At 38.2% G+C, this 18,612-nt stretch overlaps 2 protein-coding genes across 11 annotated transcripts in view; one reads left to right on the plus strand and one right to left on the minus strand.

Moving 5' to 3' along the window:
- WDR53 (WD repeat domain 53) overlaps nt 1-2,906 on the minus strand; it is a 57,736-nt gene extending 54,830 nt beyond the window's left edge. For 6 of the 10 annotated variants that reach the window (XM_032336645.1, XM_032336669.1, XM_032336639.1 and 3 more), the window contains exon 1: nt 2,753-2,831. The gene's annotated coding sequence lies outside the window, so the exon portion shown is untranslated. Of the gene's footprint in view, nt 1-1,161; nt 1,267-2,752 lie in introns of all 10 variants that reach the window. The other 4 variants (XM_032336611.1, XM_032336631.1, XM_032336674.1 and 1 more) reach the window with 4 other exon arrangements.
- Nucleotides 2,907-3,059: 153 nt separating this feature from the next.
- On the plus strand, nt 3,060-18,325 carry FBXO45 (F-box protein 45). The gene is made up of 3 exons (XM_032336687.1): nt 3,060-3,532; nt 10,652-11,008; nt 15,524-18,325. Exons 1-3 carry the CDS (start codon nt 3,218-3,220, stop codon nt 15,707-15,709), a joined length of 858 nt encoding a protein of 285 aa, XP_032192578.1. The 5' UTR covers nt 3,060-3,217; the 3' UTR covers nt 15,710-18,325.
- Nucleotides 18,326-18,612: the final 287 nt, after the last annotated feature.

The following is an 18,612-nucleotide window of genomic DNA, read 5'->3' on the forward strand; positions in this document are numbered from 1 at the left end:
TCACGTATTTCCTATATTAGTTTTAGTTTTTCTACAGTGAAACAACTTTAAAGTCCGGAAGTCTGCCCTCTATAGCTTTAGGATTTTATGTGTATAGAGGTTTTGGATCCCTGCTGGGATTTTAGGTTTTATCTATGACAAGAATGAAATAGGGCTTCTAGTACTTCTATTTCTCCATCACATTTTCTACCCACAGGGGACCTAAATAAATGCTGACTATCAGACAAAGTATATTTCTTCTAAATATAATTTTTTTAAAGGAAACGATTAACTCAATTTTAAAGACACATTTGGTTAAGCTCACCCCAAGTGTGAGGAATTAGGCAATAAATGGATTTTGTACTTAAAGGAATTATTATAGATAAGAACACTGTTCCCGTAAATTCTTCCTTAATGGAAGCAGTAATATCTACCTATTAATCTCATAAGAACAAGGTCAGCTCTACCTTAACCTCTTAAACAAATTAAACTTCTAATCTCTACATCATATGGATAATATTTACTGATCACCAACTACTAGAAAAATAAAAATAGAGACCTATTAGCTTAAGCAGACTATTAATCACTGAGTCAACCAGAGCCCCCCAAATCACGTTTCCTTAGTCTACAAAATTATTGTTATTACTTAAAACACACCCAAAAACCACCGTCAAAAAGTATTAACAATAGACTGCTGTGGTAGAAGGCAGTGGGAAAAAATATATAATTAAATCTGAGTTAAAGGAAAACAATCTTTCAGAAATGATTTGTCAAGCCACTGTTTCTTGTTTTTCTCTTACTGGGACTGGAAAGCCTACCAGAAGTAGGTAGTGCCACTATTTCCATATTCAGGTATCAGGTCAACAAGTTTCTCTTCTCATAGGTAACGTCTAAGGGTAATGTCTAAAGCACAGCAAGTAATCATGTCCTCCTGTGAATGACTCTAATTAGATAATAGATTCCTTCAACACCTATGAGATCATAGAGAGGGCAGGGAAAGGTGGGGTATCTTAGGTGGGGTATCTTGAGAGCAGTTTTAGAAAGGGTAGAGGACAAAGATGGAAGTTCTGAACAGTCAGTCAGAGGGCAAGAGGGTACTAAAAATTGGGGAGGGGCAAGGTCAGGAGGGCGATTTGTAGAAAGAAAAGAACTTAGTCATAAAGAAAATCTTTTCCAGGGCACCTGAGTGGCTCAGTCGGTTAGGCATCTGACTCTTGATCTCAGCTCAGGTCTTCATCTCCAGGTGGTGAGTTCAAACCTTCATGGGGATCCACACTGAGTATGGAGCTTATTTAGAAAAAAAAATTTTTTTAGGGGCGTCTGGGTGGCTCAGTGGGTTAAACCTCTGCCTTCGGTTCAAGTCATGCTCTCAGGGTCCTGGGATTGAGCCCCACATCCAGCTCTCTGCTCAGCAGGGAGCCTGCTTCCCCACCCCTTTCCCTGCCTGCCTCTCTACCTATATGTGATTTCTGCCTGTCAAATAAATAAATAAAATCTTTAAATTTATTTAAAAAAAAGAAAAAACTTTTTAAAAGAAATCTAAGTTCCTTCTCAGACAAAACTTGGACCTCCTTCCTTGGATGTCTTACAGTTCAAAGTTGAAAATGAATAATGAATAAAACTTCCTAGCCTGAGATTACAGTACCATTCAAATAATATCACTATCACTATAGTAAATGTAAGCCAACTTTTCTTCACATGTGTAGGGTTTTCCAAAGTTGGCCTTGATGTGGAGAAGCTGGATAGCGACCAAAATGATTCAAGGCCTATGGCATCAGCACTAGTAAGGAAAGAATCTGGGATACTAAGCTGGGAGAAAAAACAAAACAAAACAAAACAAACATCCAGGATGAAGAGATTAGCAAATAATAATCAAACACCATTTACCATAGAGTAGAGAAGGCAGTTGCTGTTCTTTTGTTTTTAATGGTGAACTAGAAATGTATTATACACGGCAGGGGAACTACTTAAAAGATTTCTTACTACATAAAGGCAAGACAGTGGAGTTCACTACTAAAGGAATCTGTGAGCCCTATTATAGTAATAACCTCTGAGTTGTTTTGAGAGTTATATAAAACCCGAGTAAAGGACTCTACCACAGTGCCTTGTTCACATGATGGCTAGTATATTCCCTCACTAAACATTCTTTAAAACCTGTCAGAAAACTTCTGGTCACTTAGGAAAATGCAGTATGACCAAATGCGTAAATTCTTTCACTTCCAAGATGTCATCTGTAATTACAGCCTCCACATCATTCTCCCTTTTGGAATGCCTAATTATATAAAAACACGCCGCCTTGATCCGCCTACTAATCGGGTTAGTAGGAAAGACTGGGAAAGGCTGCATTTTGTCCAAAAGAATGGAGCACTTAATCAGCAATTACACGGCACTTTGAGGCTATCCAAACATTTGGGCGGGGGTAGGGGAAGATTCAAATGACGACCTTACTTGCTAAATATACGATATTCGGATTAGGTAGATGTTCTGATTAAGTACACTACCAATAAAGAACAAAAGGGTCTGACCAGGAGAAGACGACCTCAGCTGCTAAAAGTAAAGAAAGAAGATCCAATTTAAGCGGAAGGTGGAAAGCTAGGAACTGGCTAGCAAAGCGAGGGAAGTTTCATGCGTTAGGTTGGAGCCTGAGGCAGGGATCTGACACAGGGAAACCTCACAGGGAAAGGGGCCCAGGAAGGCGGACGCGAGACCACCAGATCAAAAAGAGGAAAAGGCACCGGAGGAAAGCCACAAAACCGCAGCGCTAGCCTCATACCTGCGCTTCCCGCTTCCCTCCTCGGCGCCTCGCGATGACCTCACCCGTGAGCGCCCAATCCCATGTAGGACTGGGCGTCGGGCGCCTCAGCCAAACAGTCACATCCGGGGCCGAGAGGAACCGCGAGCTAGCTGGGCGTGCGCCCTTGCTTCGTGCCCTCAACGAGTATGGCGGAGCCACGGGCGCGCCGCGGGGAGGCCGTGCGAGTCGGGCGGTTCCAACGCCCGCGCTGAGCCGGGGAGGAGGGGCGGGGGACGCCCGTGCAGCCGGTGCGTCTGCCCTTAGTGAGGCGGGGCGCGCGGCGGACGCCCCCGGGCAGGGGCGGGAGTGGTGGAGGGCCGGTGGTTGGCTGTGAAAGGGGCGGTGAGCGAGGTTCTCTGGTCGCAAGGCGAGGCTTGGCCTCCCCAGCAGAGACGGGGAGAAGCGGCGGCGGCAGCGGCGGCCCTTGGGCCGGCTGGTGAGGCGATGGCGGCGCCAGCCCCGGGGCCTGGGGGAGCCTCCGGCGGGGCTGTCTGTAGCGGTGGCGGCGGCGCGGTCGGCGGTTCGGGCTCAGGGTCTGCGGGGGCAGGGGGCCGGCTGCCTAGCCGGGTGCTGGAATTGGTGTTCTCCTACCTGGAGCTGTCCGAGCTGCGAAGCTGCGCCCTGGTGTGCAAGCACTGGTACCGCTGCCTGCACGGTGATGAGAACAGCGAGGTGTGGCGGAGCCTTTGCGCCCGCAGCCTGGCAGAAGAGGCTCTACGCACGGACATCCTCTGCAACCTGCCCAGCTACAAGGCCAAGGTGAGGGAGCCCCGGGCCACGCCGCTGCCTCCAGTCCCGCTTCTCTGCGCCGCGCTCAGTCTCAGCGCTGCTCATCTAAGCTCTGACTCACACTCCTCGCCTCACCATCCCGCCTTTGCGCGGCTGCAGTCAATACCTTACCTCACCTCCCCCCTCCATAAAGATCCTCTTCTCTTTGAAGTTCTGCTCCTTAACCTACCCCACTTCCGTGATGTACTTTTTAAAGGACCAGATAGTTTGCAATTCCTGGTTCCCACCACTCATTCCACTTTCCACAGTCTTCTCCCCAAAAGGCAGGCCACCCCCCCCTCCATTTTTGTACCTTTCAGTACTCGTATCTTGTTTTTTATGAGATCATCTCGGCTGTCTTAACAACGGCTTAGTTTCTAAGATGTTTGCTTTCTCCCCACATTCACCTCACCTTTTCCAGGCTCTGATTTTTAACTGTTTTTCCCCTCTATTTTCTCCCAAGTTCTCTAATTCCCTCCATTATGTTTCGGGCTTATGAGTGTGGTCCTAGACATTCTACTGTGGTCGTAGACTTTCTACGTGATCGTAGGCATTCTACTAGGTTTCAAGATACAGGCTTTAACAGAACATCCCTTTCTCCCCCATGGGCACCACTTAACTGTCCTAATGCTGCCTTGTCTCACTATTTGGCTACTTCTCTGCCAACTTTTTCATAGTTCCACCTTGATGGTGTGCCTTTTCTGTTCCATTTGTCATCTAATGTGCTGATACCGGTTTTGCTGCCTTTTTGCCTCCTAGTTTCTTGGGCATACTCCTGCCTTGTTCATATACAAGTGAAAATTTCAAGTAACAGGTTATGGCAGGGCTGAGAAGATTCTTCAGGCAATATAAACAAAGGCCTGGAGCTTGTATTCAGTTGAATAGTTAACTGTTCAGTACAGCAGTCACTGGGAGCAAATATGAGAGAGGATGAAGCCTGCTCTAGAATGTGGTAAACATAAAAAAATACATTAATAACTAAAAAGGGTATATACCACTTTTCAAACTAGACTGCCAAGAAGGGGAGTCAGAGTAAGAAGTAAATTTTTTTCTTTATGAAATAGATGTAAAATTTATTCTTATGTAATAAAGGAAATTTTAGTTTAATACAATAAGGAATATTGCCATTATGTATGTCAACTATCACATTTTTATTAAGTGAAATAACATGTTAATTTATTAGGACAATATTTGTACATGGTGGATGCTTAGTGGATACTAGTTGTAATTTATGTAGTAGAGCGCAGAACATGGCAGTTTTGTCCTGCTTTGCCTGAAAACAGATAGGCTTCATACATTTTATTTAGCTTTTTTTTTTTAATAAACTTTATTGTTTTTACTTATTTTCAACAAGACCTTTTTGTAATTGGTCTGTAATGTATCTATTTACAGGAGTCCAGATTCATATTATAGTATGTGTTAGGTAATGTGTTCATGTGAGCCAACATGCAAGCCAACATGCAAAAGCAAAATAATATCAGCAAAATGTCTTCTTTTGCATGTTTGCATGTTTTGCATGTTGCACCAGCCACCCAGTTTAGTTTCCTTTCTTGTATGCAGCCTATGTTACCTGTTTTTTGTATTCTTCCAGAGATATTTTAGGTTTCTTAGGTTTTTAAACACTTCGTGTGTCTTTCTACCACACTCATGGTAGGTATTGTAAACTAGTACTAATCATATGTTCATTCAGATGTTGCAGAACTTTTCTTGCATGTCTTGAGAATAAAAAGATTAATTCAAAAGAAGTCAGATAGCCTAGTAAGGAAGTCCTCAGTCAAGGAGAGAAGAAAAATGTATAGAAATAACACATGATAGGAATTGCTCTTGTTAGAGTTATTATAAATACTGGATATATATATATTCACACACACTAGAACTTCAGTGAAAGGAAAGATGTACAAGTTGAGTGGAGGCTTGGAGAAGTTTTGAGATTAGGATTATATTTGAGCTAAATTTTAAAGATAGGATTTGAATATTTTACTAAGAAGAAATACCCTGAGCAAAGCAGGACAAGAGGAAAGCAAAGGATTTGTAGAGTGTATGTTTTTATTTTAAAAAACGTGAGTGCCAGGCACTGTGCTCAGTTTTGCAAATGCAGTGGAATAAAAACAGACCCAAAACTTTATGGATGCCTTACTTTTTGGAGCTTACAGTTTAGTGGGGAGTGGGGAGATAGATAATTAATAAAATCATCATACAGTTATAAAATTGCATCTGTGGTAGGTACTGTGAAGGAGAAGTACATAGTACTCTGAATGTCAGTAATGGAGGATTTGACCAAGGTAGGGAGGTCAAGGAAGGCTTTCTCTGAGGATACAATGCATGAAGTAAAATCTGAACAGTAAGGCCAAGGGGAGAGAAAAGAGCCTTCCAGGAGGAAACTTGATGAGTATGAGGGGTAGAAAACGCATCAGTGTGGCTGCATCATGGAGAGCAAAGGTGAGACAGGTTTTAGAGCAAATGAAAGAGGTGGGTTGAGGCCAGACTATAGGGAAGCCATTTTGAATTGTAAGCAAGAGGGGGTTAGGAGTGTGAATATTGGTGTGATTTTTTTTTTTTCATTTTTAAGAGGTTATTTCTGACTTCAGTATAGAGAACAGATTGGAGGAGGACCTTAGAAATATGGGTAGATCAGTTAAGAAGTGGGTAGTGTAGGAGATGGGGAGAAATGTAGGAAATATTTAGAAAGTAAAATCTACAGGACTTGGCAATAGATTTGAAATAGGGGTGAGGGAGAGGGAGGTGCCAAGAATGACTCCTAGATATCTCGATTATATAATTATGGGAATCACCTGGGCTAGATTTAGGAGGAATAGCCTGAGTTCAATTTTGGTAGAGTAGAATTTACAGTGTTTTTGAGACATCTGAGAGATTTCAGATAGGCAGCTGTTACAATTTGGAGCTTAGAGGAAAGACTAGAGATATAAAAGGGTTTAGGGAGATTGAATTGAAGAAGTGGGAGTATAATTGTAAAGGTATGTTGAGGCTAGATAGACTATGGATGTTCTTGGCATATCGGCTTCATTGTATAGTTTGGGCTTTATTCTCCCATTTTAAACCATAGAAGTTTGCACAGAGGAGTGACAAGAGCTGTGGTTTAGAAGAACTAGGCCATAAGATGAATTGGACAGAACAGGGGTTAGTACCTATACCAGAGGTCCTTAAGACCTGAACAAATACGAGAGCGAAGAGGATGTCTGGGAGAGCTATCACAGAGAACAAATGCACATAAGTGGACAGCTGACTGGGAGTGAATGAGATGAAGAAGAAGAAAGATAGTCACAGGATTTCCAGGGAGCCTGTCCAGCTAAGAGGAGGATGGGAATGGGCATAGGATAGCATAAAACTCAAAAGTATTTGGAATTTCAAGTCTATTTAAGATTTGTCTTCTTTTTAAAAGTTAAAGTTCATATTTTAGGCTGCCTGGGTGGCGCAGTGGGTTAAAGCTTCTGCCTTCGGATCAGGTCATGATCCCAGGGTCTTGGGATCTAGCCCCACATCAAGCGCTTGGCTTGGCGGGGAGCCTCCTTACCCCTCTCTGTCTGCCTGCCTCCCTGCCTACTTGTGATTCTCTCTGTCAAATAAATAAATAAAAATCCTTTTTTAAAAAAGTTCATATTTTGTATGTCACCAGGGAACAACAATTATTTCAGTCATACTTAGCAGCTAACTATAATATATTCTCTAATTTTTAGACCTAGATCCTAAAGTACGTCTTAAAATTGTTTTAATGTAAAATTTAGGTTGTGCATTAGACTGTGAGACAGGAACTATGGATTGTTTTTTATTTATTAATTTGTGTGTTTATTTTTCCATTTCATCTGAATTTTTCAGATGAAAAATTATCTTAACTATAAGGATATAAATAAAAAAAATTATCAAAAAGTATTGAAAAGATAAGGACAATTAACACAGTAACAATGTCAATATCAATGAAGTATAAGGAAATTAATAATTCCTTAATGTAACCAAATAGTTAAAATTTCCAATTGTTTCAGAAATGTCAAATGCTATATTTTTAATTTTAAGTTTATTTAATCAAGATCTATATAAGGTTCTCATGGCAAACAGTTGATATATTTCTTAACGCTATTTTATTTCATTCATTCATTCATTCATTCATTTATAAAAGATTTTATTTATTTGATAAAGAATGAGAGAGAGCATGAGAGCAGGGAAGGTCAAAGGGAGAAGCAGACTCCTGGTCAATCAGGAAGCCTGATGCGGGACTTGATCCTGGGACTCCAGAATCATGACCTGAGCCAAAGGCAGTTGTCTTAAAGGCTATTTTAGCCAACAAATTCTGCCTCCTTCTTTCCTAACTTCCATTCCTGCAACTTATCTGTTGAAGAAATAAGGTTGTTTACTCTGTTTCCCTCAATCTGGACTTTGCAGATTTCATTCCCATAGTGTTCCTTAACATGCCCTTCTGTTCTAGGCTGAGAGAAGTTGGACAATTTAGTAAGATTAGTGTTGTTTTCCTGTTGTTTTTCAATATATTTTTTACTAGAATCAAGTAGTTGGGTTGGATACAGACTTCTTGTTTGTTTGTTTGTTTGTTTTAGAAAATTTTTTTTTAAGATTTTATTTATTCATTTGACAGAGATCACAAGTAGGTGGAGAGAGAGAGGAGGAAGCAGGCTCCCTGCCAAGGAGAGAGCCCGATGCGGGACTCGATCAGGACCCTGAGATCATGACCTGAACCAAAGGCAGAGGCATAACCCACTGAGCTATCTAGATGCCCTGTTTGTTTGTTTTTAAAATTTTATTTGTCAGAGAGAGAGAGCATGCACAAGCAGGGGGAGAGGCAGGCTCCCCACTGAGGAAGGAGCCTAATGTGGGACTTGATCCCAGGAGGCTGGGGTCATGACCTAAGGCAGACGCTTAAACTCCTGAGCCACCCAGACATCCCAGGTTGGATACAGACTTAAATGTTGTATGGTGCCAACTATGATGGATAAGAACTTAGGAGAGAGAAACTGGGGATTGGGTAGTTCCAGTTAGACTACCTTCATATAGGTGGCAAGACTAGATCTCATCTTAGAGGATATAGGATGTGTTTGAGAAGGAAAGCAGGTATATTACAGAGAGGGAGAATGATGTGAAGTTAGAAAGGGAAGTAGGAAGAACCATACCTGAAGGGCTTTGAAAACCAGGAAGAAAAATTCACAGTTAATATGGTAGTTAGTATGGAACCATCTGTGGTTATTGAACTGAGATGAAATGTAATAAAGGTGCTCTTTTAGAAAACTAGGTCTGGAAAGAAATTAGGAAGAGAGTTAAGGACTGAGTTCTGGAGAGTTTTAGGGGGCAGAAGTAGGATGGCCACCAGAAAAGAGTACAGTGAAGAAAGATCAGTCCAGAGAAGTAGGAAGAAGTCAGAAATCTGAAGAAGTGGCTGTCAACAATGTCTCTGTGACAAAGAGAAGAAGCATGGAGAAAAAGCAATTAGTATTTATAAGAATTGGGGAATAGACATAGGTAAGTATGTTAAAAATTTTATAATAAAGATTTTATAAAGTATTTTATATTTTAGTTGTTAAACCCTCTTGAGTTTTTTAATACTTAATATTTTGGGGACATTTTACTCTCCCATTTAATCTTATGTTCTGATTTTTTTAATGTGCTTAAAAGTAGGAACAGATAGGAAAAAATTTAGAAATATTTCAGTATTATAGCCTCCTAAATCAAGCAGGGGTTTTGTTTGTTTTTTTGTCTCTGGTCTTCAGTGCAACAGTGAAGCAGTGAGGTACTGGCTAATAGTAACTGAACACTGGATGAAGAGATACCTGACTTCTCTTTGGGGTTCTTGCTCTAACTAGCTGTTGAGTTTTAGGTCTGTGTCCTCATCCCTGTGTTGCACTAGGTCTTTTTGAGGCCCCTCCTAATAATGAAATCTTTGATTCTGGAGTTGGTGGCTTAGGTTAACTAAAGCAATAGGCCCCAACCTTTGGCTGCTTTGAGGTAGTTTGAATAAAGTAAAGAAAGAATTTCAGCAAACATACAAAGCAAACACTTTTTTTCTCCCTCTCCCAAATCAAAAACTTTTAATTACTAAAGCATGGGAAGTGTTTACTATTTGTACAGAGTAGAAATTTTTGTACGGGGTTTTGGAAGCTTAAAAAACTGGTTAGTGCAGGTCAACTAATCTGTCCTATCAGTGGTAGCTATTCGTATTGACTATTTCCTTATAAACTCTAGTGTTTGAAAGTAGGTGCTATTTATGGGGTTATTTGATTTGGTAAAATGAGAGTGGTGCTGTCTCAATATATGAGTAATAATTGGCAAGGAAGCTGAGGATCTAACCTTGTTTGTGGTTATTAAAATTTTTCATAAACTTTAGAGCTGCTATGACTAAGTTCTCTGTTAAAATATTTTTTATGACAGTATTGCCAATATGAAAGTTATACATCCCTTAACTTTTTGATATAAAATACTAAATATAAACAAGACTAGAGAAAATAGTTTAAAGAACCTCCCAAACCTATCACCAAGCTTTACCAGTGATTAATTCATGGACAGTCTGTTTTCATGTTTACCCCACCCACTTTCCTTTGCTAGTCCTAGATATTTCAAAGCAATTCTGAGATATCGTCATCCATAAATATTTCAGCATTATCTCTAAAATATAAGGATTCTTGCATATATCTTTAGATATTTTAAGAAATTGATTTGGAGAAACTAAACTACAGTTCAGAATTTTGATCAATAATGAGACAATGTGACTTTAAAAAATACATATGTGTGTGTGTGTATGTATATATATATATAGATGTATATATATCATATATATACACACATATATATGATATATATCACTTTATTGTTTAAAAACATGGAGCCTAAAGCTTGGTACCTTTTTTTTTTTTTTTTTAAGATAGCACACAGGAGTGGGGGGGGGCATGGGAAGGGGCAGAGGGTGAGGGAGAGAGAGAATCTAAGCAGTCTCCACCCCTAGCATGGAACCCAACCCAGGGGTTAATCTCACGACCCTGAGATCAAAAGTTGGAGGCTTACTGAGCCACCCAAGCACCCCTAAAGTTTGGGTACTTTTTAATGTTTAAGGAAAATCAAATTTCTGTTCCTTTGGTCTGTTTTTCATGTTTTCAGGTACGTGCTTTCCAACATGCCTTCAGCACTAATGACTGCTCCAGGAATGTCTACATTAAGAAAAATGGCTTTACTTTACATCGAAACCCCATTGCCCAGAGTACTGATGGTGCAAGGACCAAGATTGGTTTCAGTGAGGGCCGCCATGCATGGGAAGTATGGTGGGAAGGCCCTCTGGGCACTGTGGCAGTGATTGGAATTGCCACAAAACGGGCCCCCATGCAGTGCCAAGGTTATGTGGCATTACTGGGTAGTGATGACCAGAGCTGGGGCTGGAATCTGGTGGACAATAATCTACTGCATAACGGAGAAGTCAATGGCAGTTTTCCACAATGCAACAATGCACCAAAATATCAGGTGAGAAACTGGGTATTTTCTCAGTTCTGGTCCTTTGTCAAATCATGCCTTGATTTGTTTTAAATTTACAAAGTTTTATATCGTAGCTTTGTATGTCTTTTTGACGACTTAAAAATAGTGTAATTGGCCTTTCTTTGCTACTCTAATAATCTTTTAGTATTTCCATATTTGTTTCCTGATACATATTTGACCTTGAGCAATCTTATCTTTGCTCTAAGTTGGGAGTTGGCAAACTTTTTCTGTACAGGGTGGGTAGTAAATAGTTCAGGAATTGCAGTCCATTTGGTCTCTGTCACAGCTGTTCAGTTTTGTTTTTATAGTACAAAAACAGCCATAGATGATATGTAAATGAGTGAGCATAACTGTGATCCAGTAAAACCTTATTTATGGGCTGCAGGCAGATTTGACCCAATGACCATAGTTTCCCAACTTGTGCTCTATCTAGATTGTCATCTTTCATATATCATGGCACATCCAAATCTCCTTTTTCTAGACTTCTTACTCCCACAGATGCACCATGCACATGCACACACATACCCTCTGCTATTCATTAATTTTTGGATTCAAAGCCTCTTGAGGTGTCAATGATTTCTATAAGACAGGCAAATTCAGGCAAACTACTGCATTTTTTTTCTTTTTTTTTTTTAAGATTTTATTTATTTATCTGACAGACAAAGATCACAAGTAGGCAGAGAGGCAGGCAGAGAGAGAGAGGAAGCAGGCTCCCTGCCAAGCCTGATGTGGGGCTCGATCCCAGGGATCATGACCTGACCCAAAGGCAGAGGCTTAACCCACTGAGCCACCCAGGCGCCCCTGTTCTTTTCATCCTAGCCTTATGCCATATTCACTTGATTCTGGGGTCAAAATTATATTCTTATTTGTAAAAAGCCATATGATTACCATAGAGCCAGCTGAGTTTAAAACACAGTAATCTGACAAGAAATTGGAAGTTTTGGGGCACCTGGGTGGCTGAGTGGGTTAAGGCCTCTGCCTTCGGCTCAGGTCATGGTCTCAGGGTCCTGGGATCGAGCCCAGCTTTGGGCTCTCTGCTCAGTGGGGAGCCTGCTTCCTCTTCTCTCTCTGCCTGCTTGTGATCTCTTTCTGTCAAATAAATAAATAAAATCTTAAAAAAAAAAGAAATTGGAAGTTTTAAGGATTTATAGACTTAAAGATAAGGAATATTATTAGAGTCATTTCATAATGATAAAAGAGTTAATCATATAGGGGGATACAACAACTGTGTAAACATATATGTACCTAATAACAGATCTCCAAAACGCATGAAACAAAAACTTACAGAACTGAAAGAAGGAATAGGTAAATTAGCAAGTATAGTTGGAGATTTCATTACTTTTTGTTTTTAAGTCTATTTTAATATATATTTATATATTATATATTTTAATAAATATTATAAATATATAAATTATAATATTTAAGTTAATATAGCAAGTTCAACTTTCTTATGCTTACTATTGAAAGGTATCTCTCTTTCTCTATTCTTTTACTTTCAATCTGTCTTTGTGTTTAAAATGGGTCTCCTAGAGGGCATATAATTGGGTCTTTTTTTTTTTTTTAATTGGGTCTTTTAAATCTATCCCAATCTCATAATCTCTGTCTTTTGATCTGAATGTTTAACCCATTTACATTTAATGTAGTTGTTGGGCTGCTTGATGTTGTCATTGTCTTTCTATCACTGAAGCTGTGTTCTTGTTTATTTTATTTATTTATTTTTTTAAGATTTTATTTATTTATTTGACAGAGAGAGATCACGAGTAGGCAGAGAGGCAGGCAGAGAGAGAGAGAGGAGGAAGCAGGCTCCTGCTGAGCAGAGAGCCTGATGCGGGACTCGATCCCAGGACCCCGAGATCATGACCTGAGCCGAAGGCAGCGGCTTAACCCACTGAGCCACCCAGGCGCCCTGTGTTCTTGTTTAACAAAATCTTTTTTCTCTTTGTTTTTTGGATTAGATAATTTCTGTTACTCCATCTTCAAGTTCATAGATTTATTCTCCTTACTGTATCGATTTTTCTACTAAGCCAGTCTAGTGAATTTTGGTTATTTTACTCTAGAGCTCTAAAATTTTTGTTTGGTTCTTTTTTGTAGTTTCCATTTCTCTACTGAGAATCTCTGTCCATTTATCAGTTTAGATTTTGCTTTAATTCTTTGCACATATTTATAATAGCTACTTTGAATTCTTTGTCTGCCAAATCAGTTTCTATTGACTGCTTTTTTTCCTCAGAGTATAGATTATACTTTTCTGTTTCTTTTTCTACCCAGTCAGTTTTATTTTTTTATTTTTGGAATTTTAAAAAAGATTTTATTTTATTTTTTAAAAATATTTTATTTTATTTTTTTAAAAAAGATTTTTATTTATTTGTCGGAGAGAGAGCAGAGCACGGAAAGCTATAGGCAGTGCAGGCAGAGGGAGAAAAGGCCCCCTGCTGAGTAAGGAGCTGGATATAGGACTTAATCCCAGGATACTGGGGCAGATGCTTAACCAACTAAGCCCCCCAGGTGTCCCATCCAGTCAATTATTTAAATTGAAAGTTGGAAATTATAGATAATATGTAGTAGTAATACTGGAATGTTTTGTTTTTAGAAATCACTGTTTTTCCGAAAAGTATAGATGTTCTAGTAGGCAGTTAAGTTGCCTGGAGTCTTCAGACTAAACTCTGTCTCCACCATGGTGTATAGCAGCTAGGTCTTTGTTCAGGTTTATTTGTTTGTTTGTTTGTTTTGGTTGGGGGATAGAGGTGTTTGACTTCTAGCCCTTACTTTTCCAGGCTGATTCTGTGGGTATTTCCTCTTTGTCTATGTAAGACAGTGATCACACAATGATTTGGGCAGTTTATTCTCAAATTTGGGGCTCATCATCTTTGTGGTTCTGTTTGCTTATGGAGTTCCTCCTCTAAGTTTCTGGGTGCTCTGCCATCTCTCAAGTTTTGCCCTCTGACACCTAAAGCTAGTGAGACTTCTGCTTTCTGCTCCCTGTGTTGTGTGTGTGCTATACACTCAATCAATCAGTGGTGAAGCAGACTTGCAAATTTCACCAGGAATGGTTCTGTCATCTTAGTTTCCATCTTATGTAAAATAGGGACAAATATTAGGATAGATGGGAGAATTAAATGAGATAATACAAATAAACTACAGAATGAATACCAAGCAAAATATTCACTTTTCATTTTTATTGTTTGTTTTGTTGGTGGCAATAGTGCTGATGGTGATTAGGATGTTTTTAGGTCCATAAAATGGGGTACAATCTATGAGTTAATCTATGAGTTGGGCAAAGGGAAGAAAGAAGAAGATGTTTACAGTTATTTAAATACAACAAAGAAAAGTAACAGCAACAGCAGGAATTGACATAATTGGGAAATACTAAATTCTGATTTTTGACTGCAAATGTTAGGACTTTCTGCCTCCAAGTGTATAGGTGAAACAACCTTTTGTAAATGCAAATTGTAAAAATAAAATATCCTTATTTGTCTGCTTTCCCACTTTTCCATGTGGGAAAAAAGCTGGGTATATTGTGCTTCTGCTTTAGTTTAACAATCAGTGCTGCTGTTTTTATAACTGGTATTTCAGAGCAGTGGCCTATAAAATGACTAATAAGCTTATTATGCATCTTCAGAATCTATAGTCAGATTTTGCTCCTCATGATTATGTAAGTTCCACAGTATATTTAGAACTGCTTGTAAACTTTAGATGTTATGTGTTTTTTATTATGGTAACTTTTTATTATGATAAAATATACACAGCATTATTTATTGTTTTAACTATTGTAAGTGTACAATACAATGGCATTAATACAATGTGTGTATCCATCACCACTATCTATACCTAAGACTTTTTTGTCTTCCCCAACACAAACTCTGTGCTCATTAAACAATAACTTTCCATCTGTGTCCCTTCCTCTAGCCTCTGGCAACCTATATTCCATTTTCTGACTCTACAACTTGAATATTGCAGGTGCTTCATATAAATGGAATCATACATATTTATCTTTTTGTGTCTGGCTCAGTTCATCACTTATCATAATGTTTTCAAGGATCATCCATGTTGTAGCATGTATCAAAATTATATTTCTTTTTTATGGCTGAATAATATTCTGTTGTACAATACTAGAATAATTTGAAAAGTTTATTTAGATAACTTTTGTGTGTGTGTGTGTGTGTGTGTGTGTGTGTGAAATGTACCAAGTTACAGATTTTAGTAGTAAACTTCCTAAGAAAAACCTTTAAACGAAGAGTAAATAAAATCTGGGAACTGTTCAGGGGGAGCATATTAAATGTAGATCCCATCTTAAAAAATACTTTCAAAATAAGCATTTGTGATGAAGTTGATATATCTTGTTTCTTCTAGATGTTACTCCCTGACCAGAAAACTTCTCTGATCATTTTTCCAGATAATTTTTAAGATATATATTCTTAATATTTTCAACTTGTTGATTTGTATGTTATTCTAGCTATGCCTTTTTGGTGAGTTTCCTTCTAACCTTATTTTGTTGTTTGTTTACAGATAGGAGAAAGAATCCGCGTCATCTTAGACATGGAAGATAAGACTTTAGCTTTTGAACGTGGATATGAGTTCCTGGGGGTTGCCTTTAGAGGACTTCCAAAAGTCTGCTTATATCCAGCAGTTTCTGCTGTATATGGCAACACAGAAGTGACTTTGGTTTACCTTGGAAAACCTTTGGATGGATGACAGTGGCTTTCTTGGGATGAAAGACAGAATGGAGGAGATACCTACTTGTGGAAAGTAGAATCATGAAGTGACAGTGTCATACATGCATGCCCAAGAAACATCCTGAAAAACACATGAAATTGTTAACTGGAGAAGCAACTCTATGGCAGAGATTATCTTAGTGTTTCCTCTTTGTACTGGGCTAGAAAAATCCTCAGGGTTGCAGTTGGTTGAGTGGGCAGTAGACATATGCATGTTGCAACAGATTTTGTCTCTAAGTTAGCAATGTGTCATTACCAACTTTTAAGGTGAGATTTTAGAGATGCTATAAAAGGGATAAGATAAGGAAATAGCAAGATTTTTAAGTAGTGTGTTTGTGAAGAAAGACTGATCCTGTTTTACAACTGCCTGTTTTTTCTCCAGACCCTTTTTTCCAGCCAGCTTGACTATTAGAAAAGTATGAAACTGGTTGGGTTTTATTTAATATTTTTAATATATTGAGAAGCATGGTCTGCCTGGACTGCACTTCTCTAACAATGAGATGTAAAATTGTGCAGCTATTTTAAAAGTTGTATGTATAATAAGTGTGTAAAAAAACTAAAAAAAAGGACAAAGGGGTTGCTTTGTTCTAGTTCAATTTCTTAAAAACCACTACATGGTACAAAATTACAGTAACATTTAGGGAAAATTAGGTAACTACAAAGAAGAGGATTTTAAGAGGAGATGTGTTGTATTGGCTCATTTTTACATTAATTTGGTTTATAGTTTCCATAGCTGTTACAGTCTAGTATTTTTTCTTTTAACAATCAAAATTATTGTATAGACCCCTCGATCTCCTGGTTTAAGATTGAGGGAAGGCAAATCTATTTCTAATCATACATATGTCAGTAGTAATAATAATAATGTGCATCTTATAGTGTCGGTTTTATTTTTTGGCCCTTTGAGAAAGTATCTCATAATAATACAGAACATTGCCATTTGCTCTTATAGGCCTCAAATATGAAAGCTGTTAGTCACAGACCTTCAGAAAAGAATGAATGGTCCTTTTATTTTGTAACTTTATAATGCTGTAGATACTACAATTTTTTTTTTTAATTTTATATTGTTTACATCATGGCAACAAATCTAAGCCTCAGACTCTTCATTGGGGTTATCAAGAAATGTTTACTCACCCATCTGAAACAGTGCCAGCCTGAACCCAGGTTAAGAATGTTCTTAATCTCATTATAGATAATTGCCCCCATGGGACTTGAAATAAAATACCTTGCGCTGAAAACTTCAGGTTGGCAATATTTTGAAGATTTCCTTGTAGAAGAGCTTGACATTAATCCTCTTCTTAGTTTTTGACTCATAAATCCGATTTCACTAATATTCTTGAATTAACAATCTAACATACACGAGCTGAGATTTTTTATTGTAAGAGAAACAAACATCTTTCTGTATGAAAGTATAACTATGGTTTCAGATACATCTTTGTGATAAGACTTGGCTAAGGCAGGTGGTTCTTTGCTTTTCAGCTTACTGCTGTGTGTAATTTTGTTTTAAATCTAATCAAGTTAGGGACAATAAGCAGCTTGCTGGGGTTTTTGGCTTGCTCCTCAAGAGTTAAGATTATCAATACTTTTATGAAACAGGATTTCAGTGATGAGCAAAGATTTATTTTTGCCACCTGACAGGTTCACAAATTTTTATTGCGTATTTGGTATGTTGCTTAAAGGTGAACTCTGTTAATGATCTTTTCAATATACACGTCAAGAAGAAACCTCCTGGAAACCATATTTAATAGTACATAGTGAAATTATATGTTAAAAGTGTTAGAGAATATAGCTGCTACAGAAATTGATTTTTCTTGGTGTAGAAGAACTCAATTTGGCAAAGTTTAAAAATTGAAGAAAAGAGGTTTAGGATGAAGGTTGATAAATGATAAAACAATAAAGTCCCTTATGTACTTTATTGTTTTTTTTCAGGGTGTGATATAGCTAATTCTAAGAGCATTTGCTGAGAGTTTTGCTTATAATTTTCGTTTTGTCTTATTAGTGTAATATTCATTTAATACTCATTTGTAACAAAGTTTTGAAGGTGCTGAATGGAAAACAGAAACACGTGGTTATTGCACACTGAACCTAGAATCAAATAATTGTGTCAATATTGAACAAAAAGCCATTCTTATCTCAAAGACTTAAATTCTCTAATGTGCTATTTGCAAATTTTATAAAATGAAGGTTCATACTTAGAATGAGCATCAGGGGAATGAAGAGCTTATAACCTGATAAATTATTTTATTACTGGAGACCAATAGTAGTTGTACAGAGAATATTAAACTGTTAACAATGTTTAAGGAAAAGGAATCTCTTTCATTGGTGCTGAGAGAGCATTCAGGTAGAAGACAGTTGCACCTGAAGGTTAAGTATAAATCATCTAGACCAGTAGCTCTCAAACTTAGCTGTGCTTTGGAGTCGTGTGCATTTTGAAAAATATTGTTCCTTGGGTCCCATACCCTAAAATTCTGATGTTGGTCTGGGATACGACATGATCATAAGGATTTTTTAAAACTTCCTAGGTGATTTCAGTATGCTGCTAAGTTTGAGTTTTAAATTCACCTTAAGTCTTCTCATCTGCAAAATTAAAAAAAAAAAATCTTTGCTCCCTCCCTTCACTACCTCACAAGCATATTGAAGGTAAAGGAGAAAATAATAGAAAAAACATTTGTATGATGGATAAAATGTGCTATTGAAAGGCAAAGTAGTATTGGTTGTATTTTAGCTAGAACTATGATCAGGAAAGAAAAATGTGTAATTGAGTTTATCTTGTTGACTTGGGAAACTGGGAGCATTCTCTTTGGTTCTTAACTTCAGCAAAGCATGCAGATGTGTAAACAAACAATACTATTATTCATACTATGGTCTTCTGTCATACTTGAGATA

The sequence above is a fragment of the Mustela erminea genome, chromosome 1 (assembly GCF_009829155.1).
Source record: "Mustela erminea isolate mMusErm1 chromosome 1, mMusErm1.Pri, whole genome shotgun sequence".
NCBI classification, from domain to species: domain Eukaryota; kingdom Metazoa; phylum Chordata; class Mammalia; order Carnivora; family Mustelidae; genus Mustela; species Mustela erminea.